Raw genomic sequence first — 15,656 nt, forward strand, 5'->3', positions numbered from 1 at the left:
GAGAGATGCCGTTAGTGGCCAGGGCGCGGGGACCCAGGATCACTGCGCCTCTCGCGCGTCGAAGCCTCGCTCAGCCTCTCCCCTCGCTCGTGCAGCCGCAATGGCCAAAGTTGCCCTCCGTCGCGCCCACCGTCCGCACGACAGCCCCACGCCCCGCCAGACTGCGAGGAGCGTAGACGAGCCGGGGTGGAGCAGAGGGGAGCGGCGCGGGGCTGGGGAGTGCAGCAAGCAGGAGGCGCCCATCAAGGCATCCGTGGACCGTGGCCGGCTTCGCTCCGACTCGGCCCCCCGTCCTGCCGTCACGTCCTGTCACTCGCTCTCCCGTCACTCCCTCCCAAAGTCCACATCCGCCGTCCAGCCCATCCGGACCGTCCTCTCGCGGGCCCTGCTCGACCAGCAGCGTCAACGACGCCGGCGCGGCGAACGCGTGGCTACCTCTACTGCAGTTCTAGTACTATCAGCTGGCTGCTCCGATCATGGAGGTCTTGCCGGCGGCACCTCCACCGCCCCGCCCTGCCTCGACGTCCCCGCCGTCCCCTCGTCGACCTCCGACGCGACCGTGCCGCTGCCCCTGCCCCCCCTCGCGCAGACGCGTACCTACCCACCGGCTGCGCGCGCGATGCCCACACAATACACAATACACAGCCCGACAGCCCGACAGCGGCACGCGAACAAAACACCCCGTCGCGGCGCCGCCCGTGTCTCGATCGTCTCGATTGTCTACACTGCCGTCCCCAGAGACACGACGTCAGCTCGCTAGCTAGGCTACTTACCGCGCCCCCGTGCCCCGTGCCCCGCCAAGACCCAACGCACCGCCTGTCCGACGCGCACGCCGCGTCGCGTCTCGTTCCCAGTCAACGAGTGCACCCGATACGCCACCCATCGACGCACGTCGCCGCTTCTCTGCCCGCGCAGACCTGCACGTCCGAATAGCGTTACGTACCCCCGACTCGGTGTGCGCGCCCGTCTCGGATTCAGGGTCGGGGCCGGGTGCTGTATATATGGTGTCGTACCGCTGGGGCTTTGGTGCGCGCGTGGGTCGGTGTAGGCGTGTCGTGTTCCGTGTCCGCCATCCGGCGGGCGGGCAGGCAGGCGGGCGGAGGGGTAAGGGGCCCAGTGGAGGTGGCGTGCGTTGGCGCACACCGCGTAGACGCGTGCGTACAGGTAGACTCGCCGCGCTGCGCGTCCCGCCGATTTGTTGTGTCGTCGGCGGATCCGACAGGATAAGATGTCCGAGACCGAGACGACGTAACATACACACCGGACAGCGCGCTGTCACGCAGTAAGCACCATTGAGTATTCGACTTGCCCCGCGCCGGGTGGGAAGGGACGCGCCTCCCCCGGCCCACGAGCGACCAGAGTTCAGACCGCCCAATCAGCGCCGCGGCGCGCGTCTTGACTCTCGATGTGCAAAGATGGAAAGACGCTTGCTGCCGCTCGCGCGCACGCACGCACGCACGCAGGCCCGCCGCTCCGCGTATCCCATCGAGAGCTGCCAGGGTGGATCATCAGGGTCCATGATTCGGGATCAGGTGCTGATGCACGACGCCCCGAGGGGGTGGGATCCCACGCGGCCGTGGGGTGCTCGAGTCTGCACAGAACGACTGTCTTCTGTGATTGGGTCAGCAACGGAGACTAGCACTCGGGTACAGTGGTGGCAGCGCAGCGCGGCAGCGTCAGGCGAATGCGGAAAGCGGAAAGCGCGACGCGCCCGGCCGTGTGAGCGTGAGCAGGACCAGAGGGCTAGCTACATCTCTATCAGAGCGCCGTACGTGAGGTCAGCGCGTCCGACACGGATCGCGTCGAAGGAGACGTGCAGCCATCGGTCCATCCCTCGCTCGATTAGGCAACACCGCGGATAAGGGGTTATCGACCCGCGGCACGCCGGCACCGCACTTATCACCACAAACCGCACAAAACAAACAAAAACTCTGCCCCGCCTCGCCTTCGCCGTCCTCTCCGTCCTCCCCGCCTCCTCCGCCGCCATCGTCCCCATCGTCCCGCCCCCAGCACCCACCACGTCCCCAACCCTGCCGCACCCGCTCCTCCGCCGGCTCGCCCGCCCCGCAGCCATGCGCCGTCGCCGCTCCTCCTCACACGACGCCGCCACCTACGCCCCGCGCGACATCCGCGACTACTACGGCCCCTTCACCGCCCCCCACCCCCCCGCCGCCCCGCCCCCCACCAGCCAAAACACCCACCAGCACCCGATCGCCCGCGACCGCTACGGCTCTAGACCCCGCGACGAGCGCGACGAGCGCCGCCGCTGGGCCCCGTCGTACGACCGCGGATACTCTACGGCCGCTTCGCGCGCGCACGAAGGCGCGGAGCGGGACACGCGGTATTATCGTCCCGATGAGCGGCGCTCGTGGAGCGCGCGCGGGTACCACCACGACCACCGCTACGCCCCGCCACCGCCATCGGCTCCCGACCGCCCGCGCGATCGCGAGCGCTGGCCGGGCCCCCGTGACGACTTCCGCGATGCCCCCGCGCCCGACCGCCGCTTCCACACCCGCGACTACGACAACGACAACGACAACGAAGCCGCACCCGACAACGCCGCCGGTGACGCCGACGCGTGGGACAGAGGCCGCGCGCGCACGCACGCGCACGCGTGGCCCCCGCGCCGCCCGCCGCTCTCCGCCTCCTCCGACCCACACGGCCTCATCACCCCCTTCGCCAACTCGGGCCGCGGCCCCGCCCGCCCGCACCCCTCCCCCTCCTCCTCCCGCCCCTCCCGCCCGCCTTCTCCCTTCGCCGTTCCCGCCCTCCCCACCGGCCCGCGCCCCGCGCGGTACCCGCAGGACCAGCAGCACCAGGTCCCGCCGACGCCGTCCGCGGACTACCTCGCGCTCGCCGCCGCGCCCTCCACGGCCCTCCCCGACCCGCCCCCGCCGACCGCGCGCAAACTCCTCGTGCTCGACCTCAACGGCACCCTCCTCCTGCGCTCCGCCCGCGCCCCGTGGTCTGCGCGCGCCTCCGCCTCCGCCCACGCCAAGCCCGCCCCGCGCACCGTCCACCCGCGCGCGTACCTCCCCGCTTTCCGCGCGTACCTCTTCGCGCCGCGCACGCGCGCGTGGCTCGACGTCGTCGTGTGGTCGTCCGCGCAGCCGCATAACGTCGAGGATATGGTCTCGCGCGCGTTTGCCGGGGACCGCGCGAAGCTGGGCGCGGTGTGGGCGCGCGACACGATGGGGCTCGCGCCGGATCGGTATTGTGAGTCGGCTTTCCCAGCTCGGGTGCGACGGCGGTGCGATGTCCCGTTCGATGCTGTGCGAGGGTGTTTGTGGTTGGTTGGGGAGGGTTGCTGGCGAGGACGCATGTTTTCACCGCCTTTCGTCGCGGCTTGCTCGCTTGCTTGGCCTCGGAGGACGCGTTGGCTGACGCGCCCACCCTTCTCCCCAGTCCGCAAAGTACAGACCCTCAAAGACCTCAACAAGCTCTGGACCGAGCTCCCCGCCCGCCCCGCCCGCCCGGTCCTCCCCCCCGACGCAGACGCACCCGCGCCTACCGCGCCCGCGCCCGTCCGCCACTCGGCGCACAGCACCCTCCTCCTCGACGACTCGCACAAAAAGGCAGCCCTGCAGCCGCACAACCACGTCTGCGTCCCCGAGTACACGCAGGCGCTGCGCAATCGCGACCTCGAGGCGCTGAGGGCCGAACGCGCCGCGCGTGCGGCCGTGGGGGCGGCGGCGGCGGGGGCGAGTGGTTCGAGGGCGGCGAGGGCGAGGGCGGCGGGGGCGAGTGGTGCGGCTTTGGACGCGGGGGCGGAGCCTGCGCCTGCGCCCGCGCCTGCTGCCCCACCCACGACCCCGCGCGCGGTCGCGGGCGTGGCGGACGCGATGGGCGACGAGCGCGAGGCGGGGGGCGAGGACGAAGACAAGGACGACAAGGACGACGAGGAGGACGTGCTAGGCTCGCACAAGCGCAAGCGGCGCTCGACGAAGCAGAAGCGCGCGGAGAAGGCCGCGCGGGAGCGCGAGCGCGCCGCCGCCTCCACCAGCGCCAGTGCCAGCACTAGCACCAAAGCCAAAGCTAATCCCGGCATGGCCGTCGACGCTGGCGCGAGCGCCGCCATCATCGCTGCTGCTGGCGACGCTGGTGCGGATGGCCTAGCGGTGCAGCCTCCGCCCGCTCCCCCGCCCGCATTCGACGAGACGCTGCTGGCCGTCGTCGGGATTCTGCATGCCGCGCGCACGCAGAGCAGCGTCGCGGGGTGGATTCGCGGGGGCGCGCTGTGGGGCGGGCAAGCGGTGGACGCGGTGGACGCGGTGGGCGCGGTGGGCGCAGCGAAGGCAGCGGAGGCGGGGGAGAGCGACGGGTCGGTGGAGGAGGGGGGGCGGGGGAAGCGAAGGCGGCGGAGGGGCGCGGCGGAGGGGGAGGAAGATGAGGAGGAGGGGGGGAAGGAGGAGGGGGGTGTAAAGAGCGCGGGCGCGGGCGCGGGCGAGGACACGGTGCCGGCGCCGGTGCCGGTGTGGTTCGAGCACGCGCCGGCGGTGGGGTATTGGGCGGCGCGCGGGCGCGCGGCGCTCGAGGCGCTGGGGATCCCGGTCGAGCATGGGATAGAGCGGTGAGCGGCGAGCTGGGAGCGGGCGGTCGGTCTGTGTGTATGGCGGAGCCGTTTCTTGCGCGGGCGCACGCGCCTTGGGATCGAAAGTATCGGATCAGAAGTATGCTTGTAGCGCGTGGCGCCGTGCTGCCATTTATTTATTCATCATCGTCATCATCATCGCGCGCTCTGTGCTGCCCCCTCGACTTTGGGAACAAGGCGTGCATGCGAGCATGTGTGTGTGTGTGTGTATGGAGAACGAGCGCGGTATAGCTACTCTCGACGACATAGTATGCACATAAACGCGAGCGTCAAAAGACCGATCCCTCCGTCCATTCACGCTCAACTCGCGACCTAAAGACGCGCCGCACACGCTCACTCCACCCGCGCGCGCTTCGTAGCCGGAGCCGCGGGGGCGGCGGCGGCGGCCTCGAAGTACTCGAGCTTGGCGGTCGGGTCTGCCTTGATGGTGCGCGCGCCTTCGGTCCAGTTGGCGGGACAGACCTCGCCGTATTGTTCCTGTGGCGCGGCGGCGGCGCGGCAGGAGCGCGGTCAGTTCGTGATGCGCGATGCGCGATGCGTGGGAAGGGGAGGGGAAGGGGGGAGGGGCAAGGGGCAACGTACGTTGAATTGGAAGGCTTTGACGAGGCGGAGGGCTTCGTCGACGGAGCGCCCGACGGGGAGGTCGTTGATCGTCGCTTGTCTGCCGGCGTCCAGTCGACCAGTCATCCAGTCATCCAGCCATCCAATCATGCCGTCACGCCGTCATGCCGTCATCCGTCAGCGCACACATTACAGAACAGCACACGGCACACGCGCGCACGCACCTCAGCACGCCCTTGGGATCGACGAGGAAGAGCCCGCGGAGGGCGACGCCCTTGTCCTCGATGAGGACGCCGTAGTCGCGCGCGATGCGCATGCTGCGGTCGGCGACGAGCGGGAGGTTGAGGTTGGGGCCGAGCCCGCCTGCCTTGCGGTCCTGCGTTGCCCAAGCGAAGTGGGAGTACTCCGAGTCGGTGGAGACGCCTGTGGGCGGGCAGGTCGGTCAGCGTAGCGCGAGGGAGTAGGAGTAGGGGGGGGGGGGGGGGGGGGGGGGAGTAGGACGCACCGAGGACGGCGGTGTTGAGGGCTGCGAATTGTGGGAGCGCGTCGTTGAAGGCGAGGATCTCGGTCGGGCAGACGAACGTAAAGTCCCTATCGCCACGTCGTCGGCACCCGTCGCGCGAGCTCAGCGGGGGGCAGGGGCAAAGGGACGTACATGGGGTAGAACAGCAGGAAGACCCTGGGGATACGACGAGTCAGTCAGGTCGAGACGCGGTGGGAGGGCTCGGGACGCGTGTTTACCACTGGCCGAGGTAGTCGGCGAGTGAGACCTCCTTGAAGAGGCCGCCGACGACGGTCTGCGCTGTGAAGGCGGGCGCGGGCTGCTGGACGGTGGCGACCATGATGATTTTGAGCGAGGGGGCGGTGGTGGTGGTGGTGGTGGTGGTGGTGGTGGGAGGAGAGAGAGCGAGGGAGGGTAAAAAGCGGCGAAGGGGATAAAAACGACGGCACGGGCCCGTCGTGGAGGAGCGCGGTTCGCCCGGAACGCACTCGAGCCCAGAGCGAGCGAGTGCCTGCGAGTGCTCGCCCGCTTACGTGCTGGCCATTTCGTTTTTCCATTCGCTGCTCGCTTGCTCGTCTCTCCCGATCGGCGCCGAGGCCAGCGCGTGCCGGCATGTACGACTCGCGTACGTGCGCGGGGCGTTCGTCTTGGGTGCAGCAGGCGAGACGCGTCTCGGACGCGTCGCGTGCGGGAAGAACACGCTATTATATACAGCTGGCAGGCGCGCACATCTCAGAAGCGGGCGCCGAGCGCTCCGGCACGTGCGCACCCGCTCGACCCGGTTCGGCGCTCCGCCCGCGTCGCCGTCACGTCACGCCCGAGTCGAGCCGATACCTCGCTCCCGACGACCACTCCCCGACGCCAACCCACGAAAACCCTCCACCGCTCCGCCCCACCGCCAACGACGACAGCGACGCCGACGATGGTCCGGCTCATCACGCACAACCTGCTCGCGTGCCACGCCAAAGGCTGCACGGCCAACAACTTCCCGCTCCAGTTCAGAGACGCGCAGGTCGCCCTCCGCGACGCGGAGTTCAACCCCGACTTCCTGCGCGGCTTCCTCCCCAAGATCGAGTGGCCCGCCCTCGTCGACGCCGCCCGCCAGGTGCGTCCACCCCGCCCCGCCCCAGCTCCTCATTCGAGGGATCGCACGCCGACTGACTGACTGACTGACTGTGTGTACGCGCGCGCGCGCGGGTGTGTGTAACAGCTGGGAGACACGTCGCTCCCGCTGCAGCAGCCAGACATGCTCGACGACGATTTCCTCCGCGCGCTGCACCACGTCCTGCTCGAGGTGCGTCCCCCTTTCGCCTCGGCGCCCCCAGATCGCAGCTCACGATCGTGTCCGTGTCCGTGTCCGCCGCGCCAGCTCCACGTCGAGGAGGGCGCCATGGTCTGCCCCAACTGCCAGCACGTCTACCCCATCTCGAACGGGATCCCAAACATGGTGCGCGCCCCATCGTCATTCCCGTCCCCGTCCCGCACGAGCGACATCCCCATGAAAATGAAAATGAAAATAATAAAATAAAATGCTGATCGCCCCCGCTCCCGCTCACACCCCCAGCTCCTCGCAGAGCACGAAATCGGCTGATCGCGACCGCGCGCGCACATACCGCGCCCAGGGCGCACATCGTCAAAAGAAAGAACAAAGCAAAAACGAAATCGCAGTGGAATCGCGCGCCGCCCAGCGCGCAGAGCACCGCGCGAATGGCCGCAACGCACCTCTTCCTCCCCCACCACATTCGCCACGGCGCAAAATTGTCCGCGTGCTGCGGAAGAGGCGGAGGCGGAAGAGGTAGAGGTAGAGGTAGAGGCGTACGCTCCTCGGCGAGCAGCAGTCTGTATCGATAAATCCTGTATCCCACTTTCACAACCCATTCCAATCCAATCATGCCCGCCTAGCCTGCCTGTTCATCGTGATCCACGCACCCGATCGCCATGACCATTCATTCCGCCGCGCTATCGTACAGACTCGCGAAAAAAAGGGCAAAAAACGAACGCCGACAAGATTAATCAGAAAAAGGTACGCAGTGCAGAACACGCGATGGCATGCCATGCTGGACATCGAGCAACGCGTCACCCCGTCAACCCGTCACCCGTCAAACCACCCCGCAACGGCCATCTCCTCCGCCAACCCCTCCCACCCGCGCCTCCTCGCCTTCCTCCCCGCAAGCTCCGTCGCGAACCTACCCCGAACACAGAAAAAAACCCACCCATCAGCAACCCGTTAGCAACCCATCAACAACCCGCCGCGCCCCACGCAGATCAAACCACCCGAAGCAGCGACAAAAACTCACCGCAAACACTCATCCAACCTCCACCGCCGCCCCTCCTCCCCTCCCCCCACGCCCGCCCCTCCGCCCGTCCCTCCGCCCGCAGCGCCCAAACCGGGGCTATACGGCGCCCCAGGCAACAACCGCCGGCTCAGCGCGTATATCATCCCCGCGACGAACGCGTCCTGCGCCCCGACCTCGTCCCACGCGCCCTCCTCCTCGCGGGAATTCGCCGCCGCCGACCGCGCGTCGCCCGCGCGGTGCTGCTGGTGCGGAGCCTGCACGGCGCCGTGGCTCGAGCCCGCGATCTCCGTCCCCTGCGAATCCGCATCCGAGTCCGCATCCGAGTCCCCGTCCCCGTCCCCGTCCCCGCCCCCGCCCCCGTCCCCGCGTTCGCGCGCGCCCCGTCGCCGCCCGTCGCGCCCGTGATCGCGCTGCTCGCGGCGCGGGGAGAGCTGCCCGCGTTCGTGCCCGTGCCCCGAGCTGCCGAGGTACGCGGCCGAGAACGCGCTCGCGGTGGACGGCGTGCGGCGCGCGCCGGGCGACGCCCAAAAGTCGCTCCCGGACCGCACGCTCAGCGCCTCGTCCGCGTGCCCCCGCTCACGCTCGTGCCCGTGCGCATGCCCATGCGGCGCGCCCTCCGCGCGCACACTACGCGGGGACGGCGGCTCGTGCGCGTGCACGCGTGGGTCGTCGGCGGCCCAGCCCGAGCTCTGGAAGTACTCGCGCGTGGGGACGGAGAGCACGGCTGCGCCGTCCCTGCCCCAGTGCGCGACGAGGAGGGCGTGCGGCGCGGCGAGCGCGGCGAGGGACAGGAGGAAGGCGCGCGGGGTGGCGGCGTACGCGGGGGAGTGGGCGCGTGCGTAGTGGCTGTTGAGGAAGAGGACGTCGGCGTGCGGGATGAGCTGCGCGGGGGGGTAGAAGGGAGACGGGCGGGCGTGAGCGAGCGGGTAGATGCGGGGGCGAGGGGAAAGAGTAGAAAAGCAGGGATTCACACCGCTTCTACGCCCTGGCGCGCGCGCCGGCCGACGTCGACGCTGAAGACGCAGTGTGCGCGCCACCTGCGCTCGCGCGCGAGGCCGTCGATGCCTGCGATGTTGTTGAGCGTCGTCTTGACGGAGCGGCCCTCGAAGTGCAGCCAGTCGAACGGCGCGGGGCTCTGCGGCTGGCCGGCGGGGCCGTTGAGCGGGGCGAGCACGCCCGGGGACGGCGCGGAGAGCGAGGGGCGGGGCGGGAAATTCGGCTGGAGCGGGGGCGAGGGCAGCGAGGGCGCCGGCGGGGGGTAGTTTTCGGGGGCGAGGAGGGGCCCGAGGAGGGAGACGAACTCTTCGTGGGTGATGTCTGGGAGCGGGTTGTGGTTGATCACGCTCTGCGAGTCGGTGTCGTCTGTGCATCCGTCGGTAGATAGAGGTCAGCACGGTCTGTGGTGCGTCAATCGAATGTCGAGATGCGGTACGAGCGAGGTTCCATCGCGAGAGGCGCACGATGCACACGTCGGGACCCATGGTCATTCAAGGTCGGACTCACTTGCGTGCAGAACCCAAGCGCCAGGGACACCGGCCGTCTCCCATATTTTACAGTAGCGCGTGTTGACCCCGATCCTGTCCAACTCGCGTATGACCTCCTTGCCCTCATCGTTCCCGCCCAGGCTCGCGACGAGCCAGCACCCCTCGATCCCGGCGCCGCCGCCCGCGCCCGCGCCCATGTCGAGCGCGAGCGCGCGGAACTGCGCGAGGACGGCGAGGATGGTGCTCGCGGAGCCGTTGCGGGTGCGCGTGTACTCGTGTGCGCGGACGTTGCTGGACGGCGCGGGGTGGTGCGGGAGGGAGAGGGTGTGGGTGAGGAAGAGGGTGCCGGAGGCGATGATGCGCAGCGGGCGGGTGTGGGAGGCGGGGGGTTGGGAGAGCGAGGAGGCGGAGGGGCGGAGGCGGGACATGGTCGCTCGTGGCGGTCGTCGTCGTCCGCGCCGTCGTCCTCGCCGTCCTCGCCAGCTTCGGCCCCGGCTGCCAAGCGCTTGTGGCGGCTGTTTCCGAGCAATCGTCAGGCGCCATACTCAGGCCATCCACTTTCTTTTCAGAAACGGCTGGCGCCTGAAACTCGATATTCTAGGTATCACCGTCACCTTGACCGATGCATGATACATCATGGCTGCAACTCCATTCGAGTCAGCAGAATATTCCGATCTTCCATACGTACACGACCTTTCACCGCAGCGAAGCATTCTTGCATAGAAATTTCTATACATGCACGACCACACGTACACGATGCAGGCGTCTTGCTGGATCCACTGATGCACGAGGTCGGTGAATCTGCGCATCTCGGCTGGCAGCGCCGATGCACTGCGCTTCAAAGACAGCTGCAGCGCGAAACTTGAGTACAGTACGTGCTGCTCTCTCCTGGATCCTGAAACAAAGTAAGCATCTTTATCTCGCGTTCTTGACCTTGTCGTTGTGAACCTGAAGCCTTATCCGTTCTTCAGAAAGAATACAGGCGCCATGGAGTCGGATCCCGACGCCATGATGTGCGCAGCGAACGAGATATCCTCAAAGATCCAGCACTTCTCCACACACATCCCACAGCTCAGAGACTCCCTGGTCTCTACCGTCCGAGCCCCATGCGAACAAGCCATCACGACCGTCATCGAGCTCGGCACCGCTGCGCGCGAGCTCGAGCTCATCCCCGCCTCCTCCCCGTCCTCCCATCGCTCCGCCGTGCTCTCCGCACGAACGCGCAACGTCGCCGCGCGCGCGCACGAGCAATTCGTCGCCGTCCACCAGCTCGCCCAGTCTGCGCTACAGGATGCGAATAAGACTGCGGTCGAGGTTGCTTACTGGTCAGGGAGGGTGGATACCTGCGTGCACCAGGTCCGCGACGCGATGGGACTGCTGCAGTCGGAGATTCAAGAGACGAAGGAGCAAGTTAAAACGTCGCAACAGACGATAGAGGCTGCCCAAAGGGACATTCAACGAGCCAATGAGACGATAGCGCATGCGAACGGCGAATTGATAGGGGCGAGGGCAGTAGCTATAGTGAGGTACGTCTGTCTGTCTATGTCTATTTCTGGTGTATGATGCTCAACCATCAAACCCAGGGACGTCTTTACATTCGGTCTTGGAGTAATCGCCGACTTGGGAAACTGTTACAGAAATATAGGCCACTGGGAGCGAGTCATTGCTGATGCCTCCCGCTCTTGTGAGGACGCGCGCAATCGCATCGGCATCGCAGAGGCGCAGTTGGCCAATTATCATAGCTCCATTGAACGGCTCAGCGGCCGTCAAGACCAGCTGAACAATATAGTTCCCCAACTGGACGACGCCCGCCAATCCCTCAACCGCCATCGCGAGCACATGCTGGAGCTCGTGACCACCACGTTCGACGTCTCTGTTTTCCTTGGCGGGCTCGCAGCACAAACTGCGCCTTGGGATGCGATACAGACTGCGTCTGGTCATATGGAGGCAATCACGAAGCTCCAGAGTGTCGTCAATGCGAACCCGCGTCTGATTGATATTTGCACGATGGACGCCGCGCGGCTTAATGATTCTCTGCGTTCGATAGCGAGCGCAGACCTGAAGGCGCTTGTGAGCGGCTTTATTGTACTTTTTTACTAGCTTCTTGACGTCTCATGGTGGCGTGCCGCATGTCTAGATGAAGGCCTATGTGTGTGTGGATACATTCCGGGTGTACGAATGGTTGCGAGGTCTGAGTGCCGCATTGTCCCATGTGGGCAACGGGTGGTCCTCGTTGATGAGACGATGCGCAGAAATGATCAGGGGCGGGTCAATATAGTGTAGGTTTCGTTGACTATACCCGTGCTTTGATCTTGCGCGCCGCCGAAGCCAACAACCCTATCATAGAACCAGGGTCCTCTTTGCGCTGCTGTACTATATTACTCGACGTCAACTTCACATTAAGCCTTATGTCTTCATCTAGCCTGACTGCTCAGAATATCGGTGAGCGGTGATCGAAGTCGAGCCCCGCGGCCTATCGCTAGTCCACGTTCTTGTGACAGTAGTTAGTAGGCTTTCTTCCGACTGCGATTGTTGCTTCCCTATCCATACCCACCCCACTTCACACCTGCAGGTATCCACGCATTGATGCATTCAAGTCGCAGCACGTCACCGGTCGTACGCATTGATGCTTGTGTTGACACTGCGCTTCAAGACCAGCGGCGATGTATATCAGCACTCCTTTTGAAAACAAACATACGCTTCGAAGCCCATCCTTTCCTTCGTCGTTGTTCGTTGCTTCTCCAGCATGGGAGACCCAGAACCGGACACCAATGCGCTGATACACGACATGGAGAAGATATCTGAAATGGCACGATACTTTTCCACATATATTCCACACCTCAAGGACGACCTCGTACACAGCGTCCGTGATCCCTGCGATCGAGCTATCGCGACCGTCGTCGAGCTCGGCGATGCCGCTCGCAACCTCGCGCTCATCCCTGCCTCCTCCGTCTCGTCTCAGCGCTCCGCCGTGCTCTCCGCACGAAAGGTGGCCGCACAGGCGCACGAGCAGTTCGAAGCGGTCCATCAACTCGCTCGCTCGGCTCTGGAGCAAGCAAACGGGACGGCGGTCGAGGTTGCGTACTGGTCATCGAGGGCCATGACCTGCCGTCGCCAGGTTGACGACAGAACCAGCTTGTTGCAGCAGGAGATCCAGAGGGCGGAGGAGCAGGTCAGGGCTTCTCAGCAAACTGTGGACGTTGCCCGGAGGGATGTTGAGCAAGCTGATTCAGCGCGCTCGCGTGCGAGACGTGAGATGGAAGGGATGCAGGTTGCGGCAGTCGCGAGGTAGGCATGATCTCTATGGTGTAACGCGCTGAACTGATAGGAATCATCTTCCCCAGACACTTTTTGACGTTCGGCCTGGGCACATTCCTCGACTTGGGGGATATTTTCAGGCGTATGAGGAGATTAGATGAGTTGATTGACACCGCGTCTCGCAACCGCGACGATGCGCATCGTCAGCTGGGTAACGCCAAAGAACAACTGTCCGACCACCAGGGCTCCATTCAGCGATTCAATGCCCTTCAGGGCCAGCTGAGTGAGTTGGGGCCACAGCTGGAGGGCGCCCGTCAGGCGCTCGAGCGTGATCGCCAGCACATGGCGGAGGTTGTGAACACCGCGTTCGACGTGTCCGTCTTTCTCGGGGGGATAGCAGCACAGACGGCGCCTTGGGATGCGATACACTCTGCGTCTGGGTTCGTGACCGCGATCACGAGGCTGCAGGGCCTCGTCGAGGCGAATGCGAGCTTGACTAGCATATTTGTCACCGATGCCGCCCTTCTCGATAGCTCCCTGCGGTTGATAGCGAGTGCAGACGCTGGCGCGATGGTCAGCGGTTTGTGTTGATTGCTCAATGTATACGGTATATGCTGTTCTGTGCCGCTCGACGATAATTCGTTTCAATCTTTTCCGGGTTAGCTTGACGGGTCAGTGCCTCTCTTTCGCCAGGCTTCATTGAACGGTAACCCAAATGTGAGTGGTCTTACTAGTTCAAGTTTTGCCGCTTTATGTCGTATCGGAGCCTTTGTCTATGTGAGTTTCAAGTACGCTTACATCTCCATCTGACTTCATCAAATTACTTTGCATTGCCCTTTGATCCGACAGACTGTTTCTAGATTCGGGCAAGTGAAACGAGAGCTTTCGCTTTTACAAATGGTTCTACCTTTGCTCATACCATCACCGCGATACCACAGGGCCAAGAGAGAAAAGTCTAGGTCATCATGGGATGGTATGTGATGGACAAGCAGGGCTCACATGGAATCAGGTTTCATCAGGCCAAGTACCAAGCTCTGCGGAACAGCCTGTCTCCCGTAGTGTGCGACATCGGATAGAGGTTGTTGCCGCTACCGCCCATGTTGATGGCAGACATGACCCATTAGGGTCTCCATGTCTTGACAGGACGCCCGGAGTAAACTCCGCTACGCGCTGTGTACCCAGCCCCATCTGATAAGTCTTCTACGCGGGTGCGTATAAAATAACCTCGTCAATGACCATAAACGCCAGGCTGCGCCTCCCAACACTGTTCACTTCACTTTAAGCTATCTTTGTTATTTGACCACCTCACTCGTTCTTTCGTCTTTCAATTCATAATCATAATGGTTGCCTTCACTCCTCTTATCTTTCTTCTTTCTGCTCTGGCAGCATCGGTCAGTGCTGCTCCTACCCCCACGAGTAGGGCTGCCTCCAAGTCGGGAGAAGGTCAGCAGTTTTTTCTCAGTGGCAGCGATGAGCTACATCCGTTGGCGGTATTTCTAGGCACCTTCTTCGAGCCTGGACTTGGGGCGTGCGGTATACATAATTCAAGCAAAGACATGATCGTAGCCGTTTCGCAGCAGCTGTTCGATAACTTCCCGTAAGTGCCGCCAATAATTCTGCTGAGCATAGTCTGATAACCCCATGTTCAGTGGAGCTGGGAAGAACCCAAACAAGTATGCTGCATGCACTGACCCGTCCTTCAACTGTGTTCGATGTTGATCAATATCTTTAGGAATCCCATTTGTAACAAGAGTATCACGGCTCACTGTAAGTCCTCACCTTGTTCGTACCCTGCGTGAATGCGGTCTCATGCGTGTGCTCCATCTCAGTCAAGAACAAGTCCGTGAAGGTCAAAGTGACCGACCGATGCACGGGATGCAAGTTGAACGATCTGGACTTCACCCCGAGCGCTTTCAGCAAATTGGCAGACCAATCTCTTGGACGCATTCCGATAACATGGGAGTTCAATTGAGCGCACTGAGTAGATAGGCTTGACTGGAATAAAGTCCTAATTTTGACCTCTAAAGCAACATATGAGAGCGACTACATCAGGTCATTGATTCTTACTCCACTCCCAGTCGCTACTGTCGCTTCGAACAGCGCATCAGAATACTGATCGGACCGGGCAGCGGACACATCCGCGACATGGGCATCAGTGATCATCTGAATCGAGGCTGGAGCACTCGAAGTAATCGCCGGATACACGGTCTGGATGACGCTGGTAAACTTGGCAAGTCGGGCATCGATTGCAGTGCGAAACTGTTGCTGATCTCGTTCGATCAGAGCAAGGATCTGAGGACATAGGTGTACGAAAATGAAATTGGCGTTTGAGGTAAGTCACACGAGCTTACCTGGTCTGACTGTCTCGTTGCCTGACGCTCGAGCTCTTTCTGCTTCAAAGTAAGATCAGCCATCAACGTCTTTCGCCCTTCCACGGTGTTGTCTGAGAATTTCAACATCTCCGCCTTTACATCATCAGAATCGTATCAACTGTAAGAGGAAAGTTTCACTCTTACCACTTGACGTTGAGCCGGCAAGATATGCTCCGTACTAACGCGCACATAGATGTTGCTGACTTTGTTCGTCAGTAGAGCCACCCTAAACCAATTATCAGGAATGTCGCCCAGAAAGCAAAGATAAGGAGATCATACTTCAAAGGAGCCATACACTGTCGATAGATCAGGTCTCGAGTGAAATCTGATGGAATCTCTGCTCAACAGTCTGTTTCCATTTTGCGAATCAATCACATACCGCCCAACGAAACCCCGGATAGAATCATTTTCTCTCCTTGAGTGAGGGCATTCATGAGACGTTCAGTCGATGGTACCATGACGTCGGTGACGAGGGAAGTTATGGAACGGAAGAACTGTGCAAGCTGCGAAAATCTAGCGCGAAGTAGGTTGAATGACGCCATGGCCTTTCGCAGGATAGGAATGATCTCTGAAATTATGAGGTGTTAGATC

General features: G+C 63.5%; 8 protein-coding genes across 8 annotated transcripts; 5 read left to right on the top strand and 3 right to left on the bottom strand.

Annotated features, from left to right (window-relative positions):
* Positions 1 to 100: 100 nt before the first annotated feature.
* Positions 101 to 4,728, top strand: HETIRDRAFT_460740 (uncharacterized protein; the record flags this gene model as incomplete). Its single annotated transcript, XM_009552949.1, has 7 exons — positions 101 to 747; positions 803 to 1,154; positions 1,223 to 1,248; positions 1,328 to 1,613; positions 1,675 to 1,768; positions 1,864 to 3,216; positions 3,406 to 4,728. The coding sequence occupies 7 exons, from the start codon at positions 101 to 103 to the stop codon at positions 4,572 to 4,574; spliced, it is 3,927 nt and encodes a 1,308-aa protein (XP_009551244.1). The 3' UTR covers positions 4,575 to 4,728.
* prx1 (peroxiredoxin 1) lies at positions 4,403 to 6,051 on the bottom strand. Its single transcript, XM_009552950.1, has 6 exons — positions 5,894 to 6,051; positions 5,808 to 5,831; positions 5,658 to 5,743; positions 5,377 to 5,575; positions 5,174 to 5,252; positions 4,403 to 5,068 (listed from the first exon to the last, which is right to left on the bottom strand). Exons 1-6 carry the CDS (start codon positions 5,992 to 5,994, stop codon positions 4,925 to 4,927), a joined length of 633 nt encoding a protein of 210 aa, XP_009551245.1. The 5' UTR covers positions 5,995 to 6,051; the 3' UTR covers positions 4,403 to 4,924.
* Positions 6,052 to 6,576: 525 nt separating this feature from the next.
* HETIRDRAFT_328735 (uncharacterized protein) lies at positions 6,577 to 7,245 on the top strand (the record flags this gene model as incomplete). The annotated part of the gene is made up of 4 exons (XM_009552951.1): positions 6,577 to 6,759; positions 6,865 to 6,948; positions 7,024 to 7,101; positions 7,219 to 7,245. 4 exons carry the CDS (start codon positions 6,577 to 6,579, stop codon positions 7,243 to 7,245), a joined length of 372 nt encoding a protein of 123 aa, XP_009551246.1.
* Positions 7,246 to 7,569: 324 nt separating this feature from the next.
* Positions 7,570 to 9,863, bottom strand: HETIRDRAFT_156671 (uncharacterized protein; the record flags this gene model as incomplete). Its single annotated transcript, XM_009552952.1, has 6 exons — positions 7,570 to 7,840; positions 7,952 to 8,221; positions 8,423 to 8,500; positions 8,552 to 8,832; positions 8,925 to 9,313; positions 9,455 to 9,863. 6 exons carry the CDS (start codon positions 9,861 to 9,863, stop codon positions 7,747 to 7,749), a joined length of 1,521 nt encoding a protein of 506 aa, XP_009551247.1. The 3' UTR covers positions 7,570 to 7,746.
* Positions 9,864 to 10,422: 559 nt separating this feature from the next.
* Positions 10,423 to 11,713, top strand: HETIRDRAFT_328259 (uncharacterized protein; the record flags this gene model as incomplete). Its single annotated transcript, XM_009552953.1, has 3 exons — positions 10,423 to 10,961; positions 11,019 to 11,505; positions 11,573 to 11,713. The coding sequence occupies 3 exons, from the start codon at positions 10,423 to 10,425 to the stop codon at positions 11,711 to 11,713; spliced, it is 1,167 nt and encodes a 388-aa protein (XP_009551248.1).
* Positions 11,714 to 12,181: 468 nt separating this feature from the next.
* Positions 12,182 to 13,284, top strand: HETIRDRAFT_328172 (uncharacterized protein; the record flags this gene model as incomplete). The annotated part of the gene is made up of 2 exons (XM_009552954.1): positions 12,182 to 12,723; positions 12,780 to 13,284. The coding sequence occupies 2 exons, from the start codon at positions 12,182 to 12,184 to the stop codon at positions 13,282 to 13,284; spliced, it is 1,047 nt and encodes a 348-aa protein (XP_009551249.1).
* Positions 13,285 to 14,033: 749 nt separating this feature from the next.
* HETIRDRAFT_328280 (Non-catalytic module family EXPN protein) lies at positions 14,034 to 14,665 on the top strand (the record flags this gene model as incomplete). The annotated part of the gene is made up of 4 exons (XM_009552955.1): positions 14,034 to 14,290; positions 14,343 to 14,366; positions 14,426 to 14,460; positions 14,523 to 14,665. The coding sequence occupies 4 exons, from the start codon at positions 14,034 to 14,036 to the stop codon at positions 14,663 to 14,665; spliced, it is 459 nt and encodes a 152-aa protein (XP_009551250.1).
* HETIRDRAFT_441944 (uncharacterized protein) lies at positions 14,642 to 15,226 on the bottom strand. The gene is made up of 3 exons (XM_009552956.1): positions 15,210 to 15,226; positions 15,045 to 15,158; positions 14,642 to 14,985 (listed from the first exon to the last, which is right to left on the bottom strand). The coding sequence occupies exons 2-3, from the start codon at positions 15,150 to 15,152 to the stop codon at positions 14,737 to 14,739; spliced, it is 357 nt and encodes a 118-aa protein (XP_009551251.1). The 5' UTR covers positions 15,153 to 15,158; positions 15,210 to 15,226; the 3' UTR covers positions 14,642 to 14,736.
* Positions 15,227 to 15,656: the final 430 nt, after the last annotated feature.

This window comes from Heterobasidion irregulare (genome assembly GCF_000320585.1).
Source record: "Heterobasidion irregulare TC 32-1 unplaced genomic scaffold scaffold_11, whole genome shotgun sequence".
Taxonomy (NCBI): Eukaryota; Fungi; Basidiomycota; class Agaricomycetes; order Russulales; family Bondarzewiaceae; genus Heterobasidion; species Heterobasidion irregulare.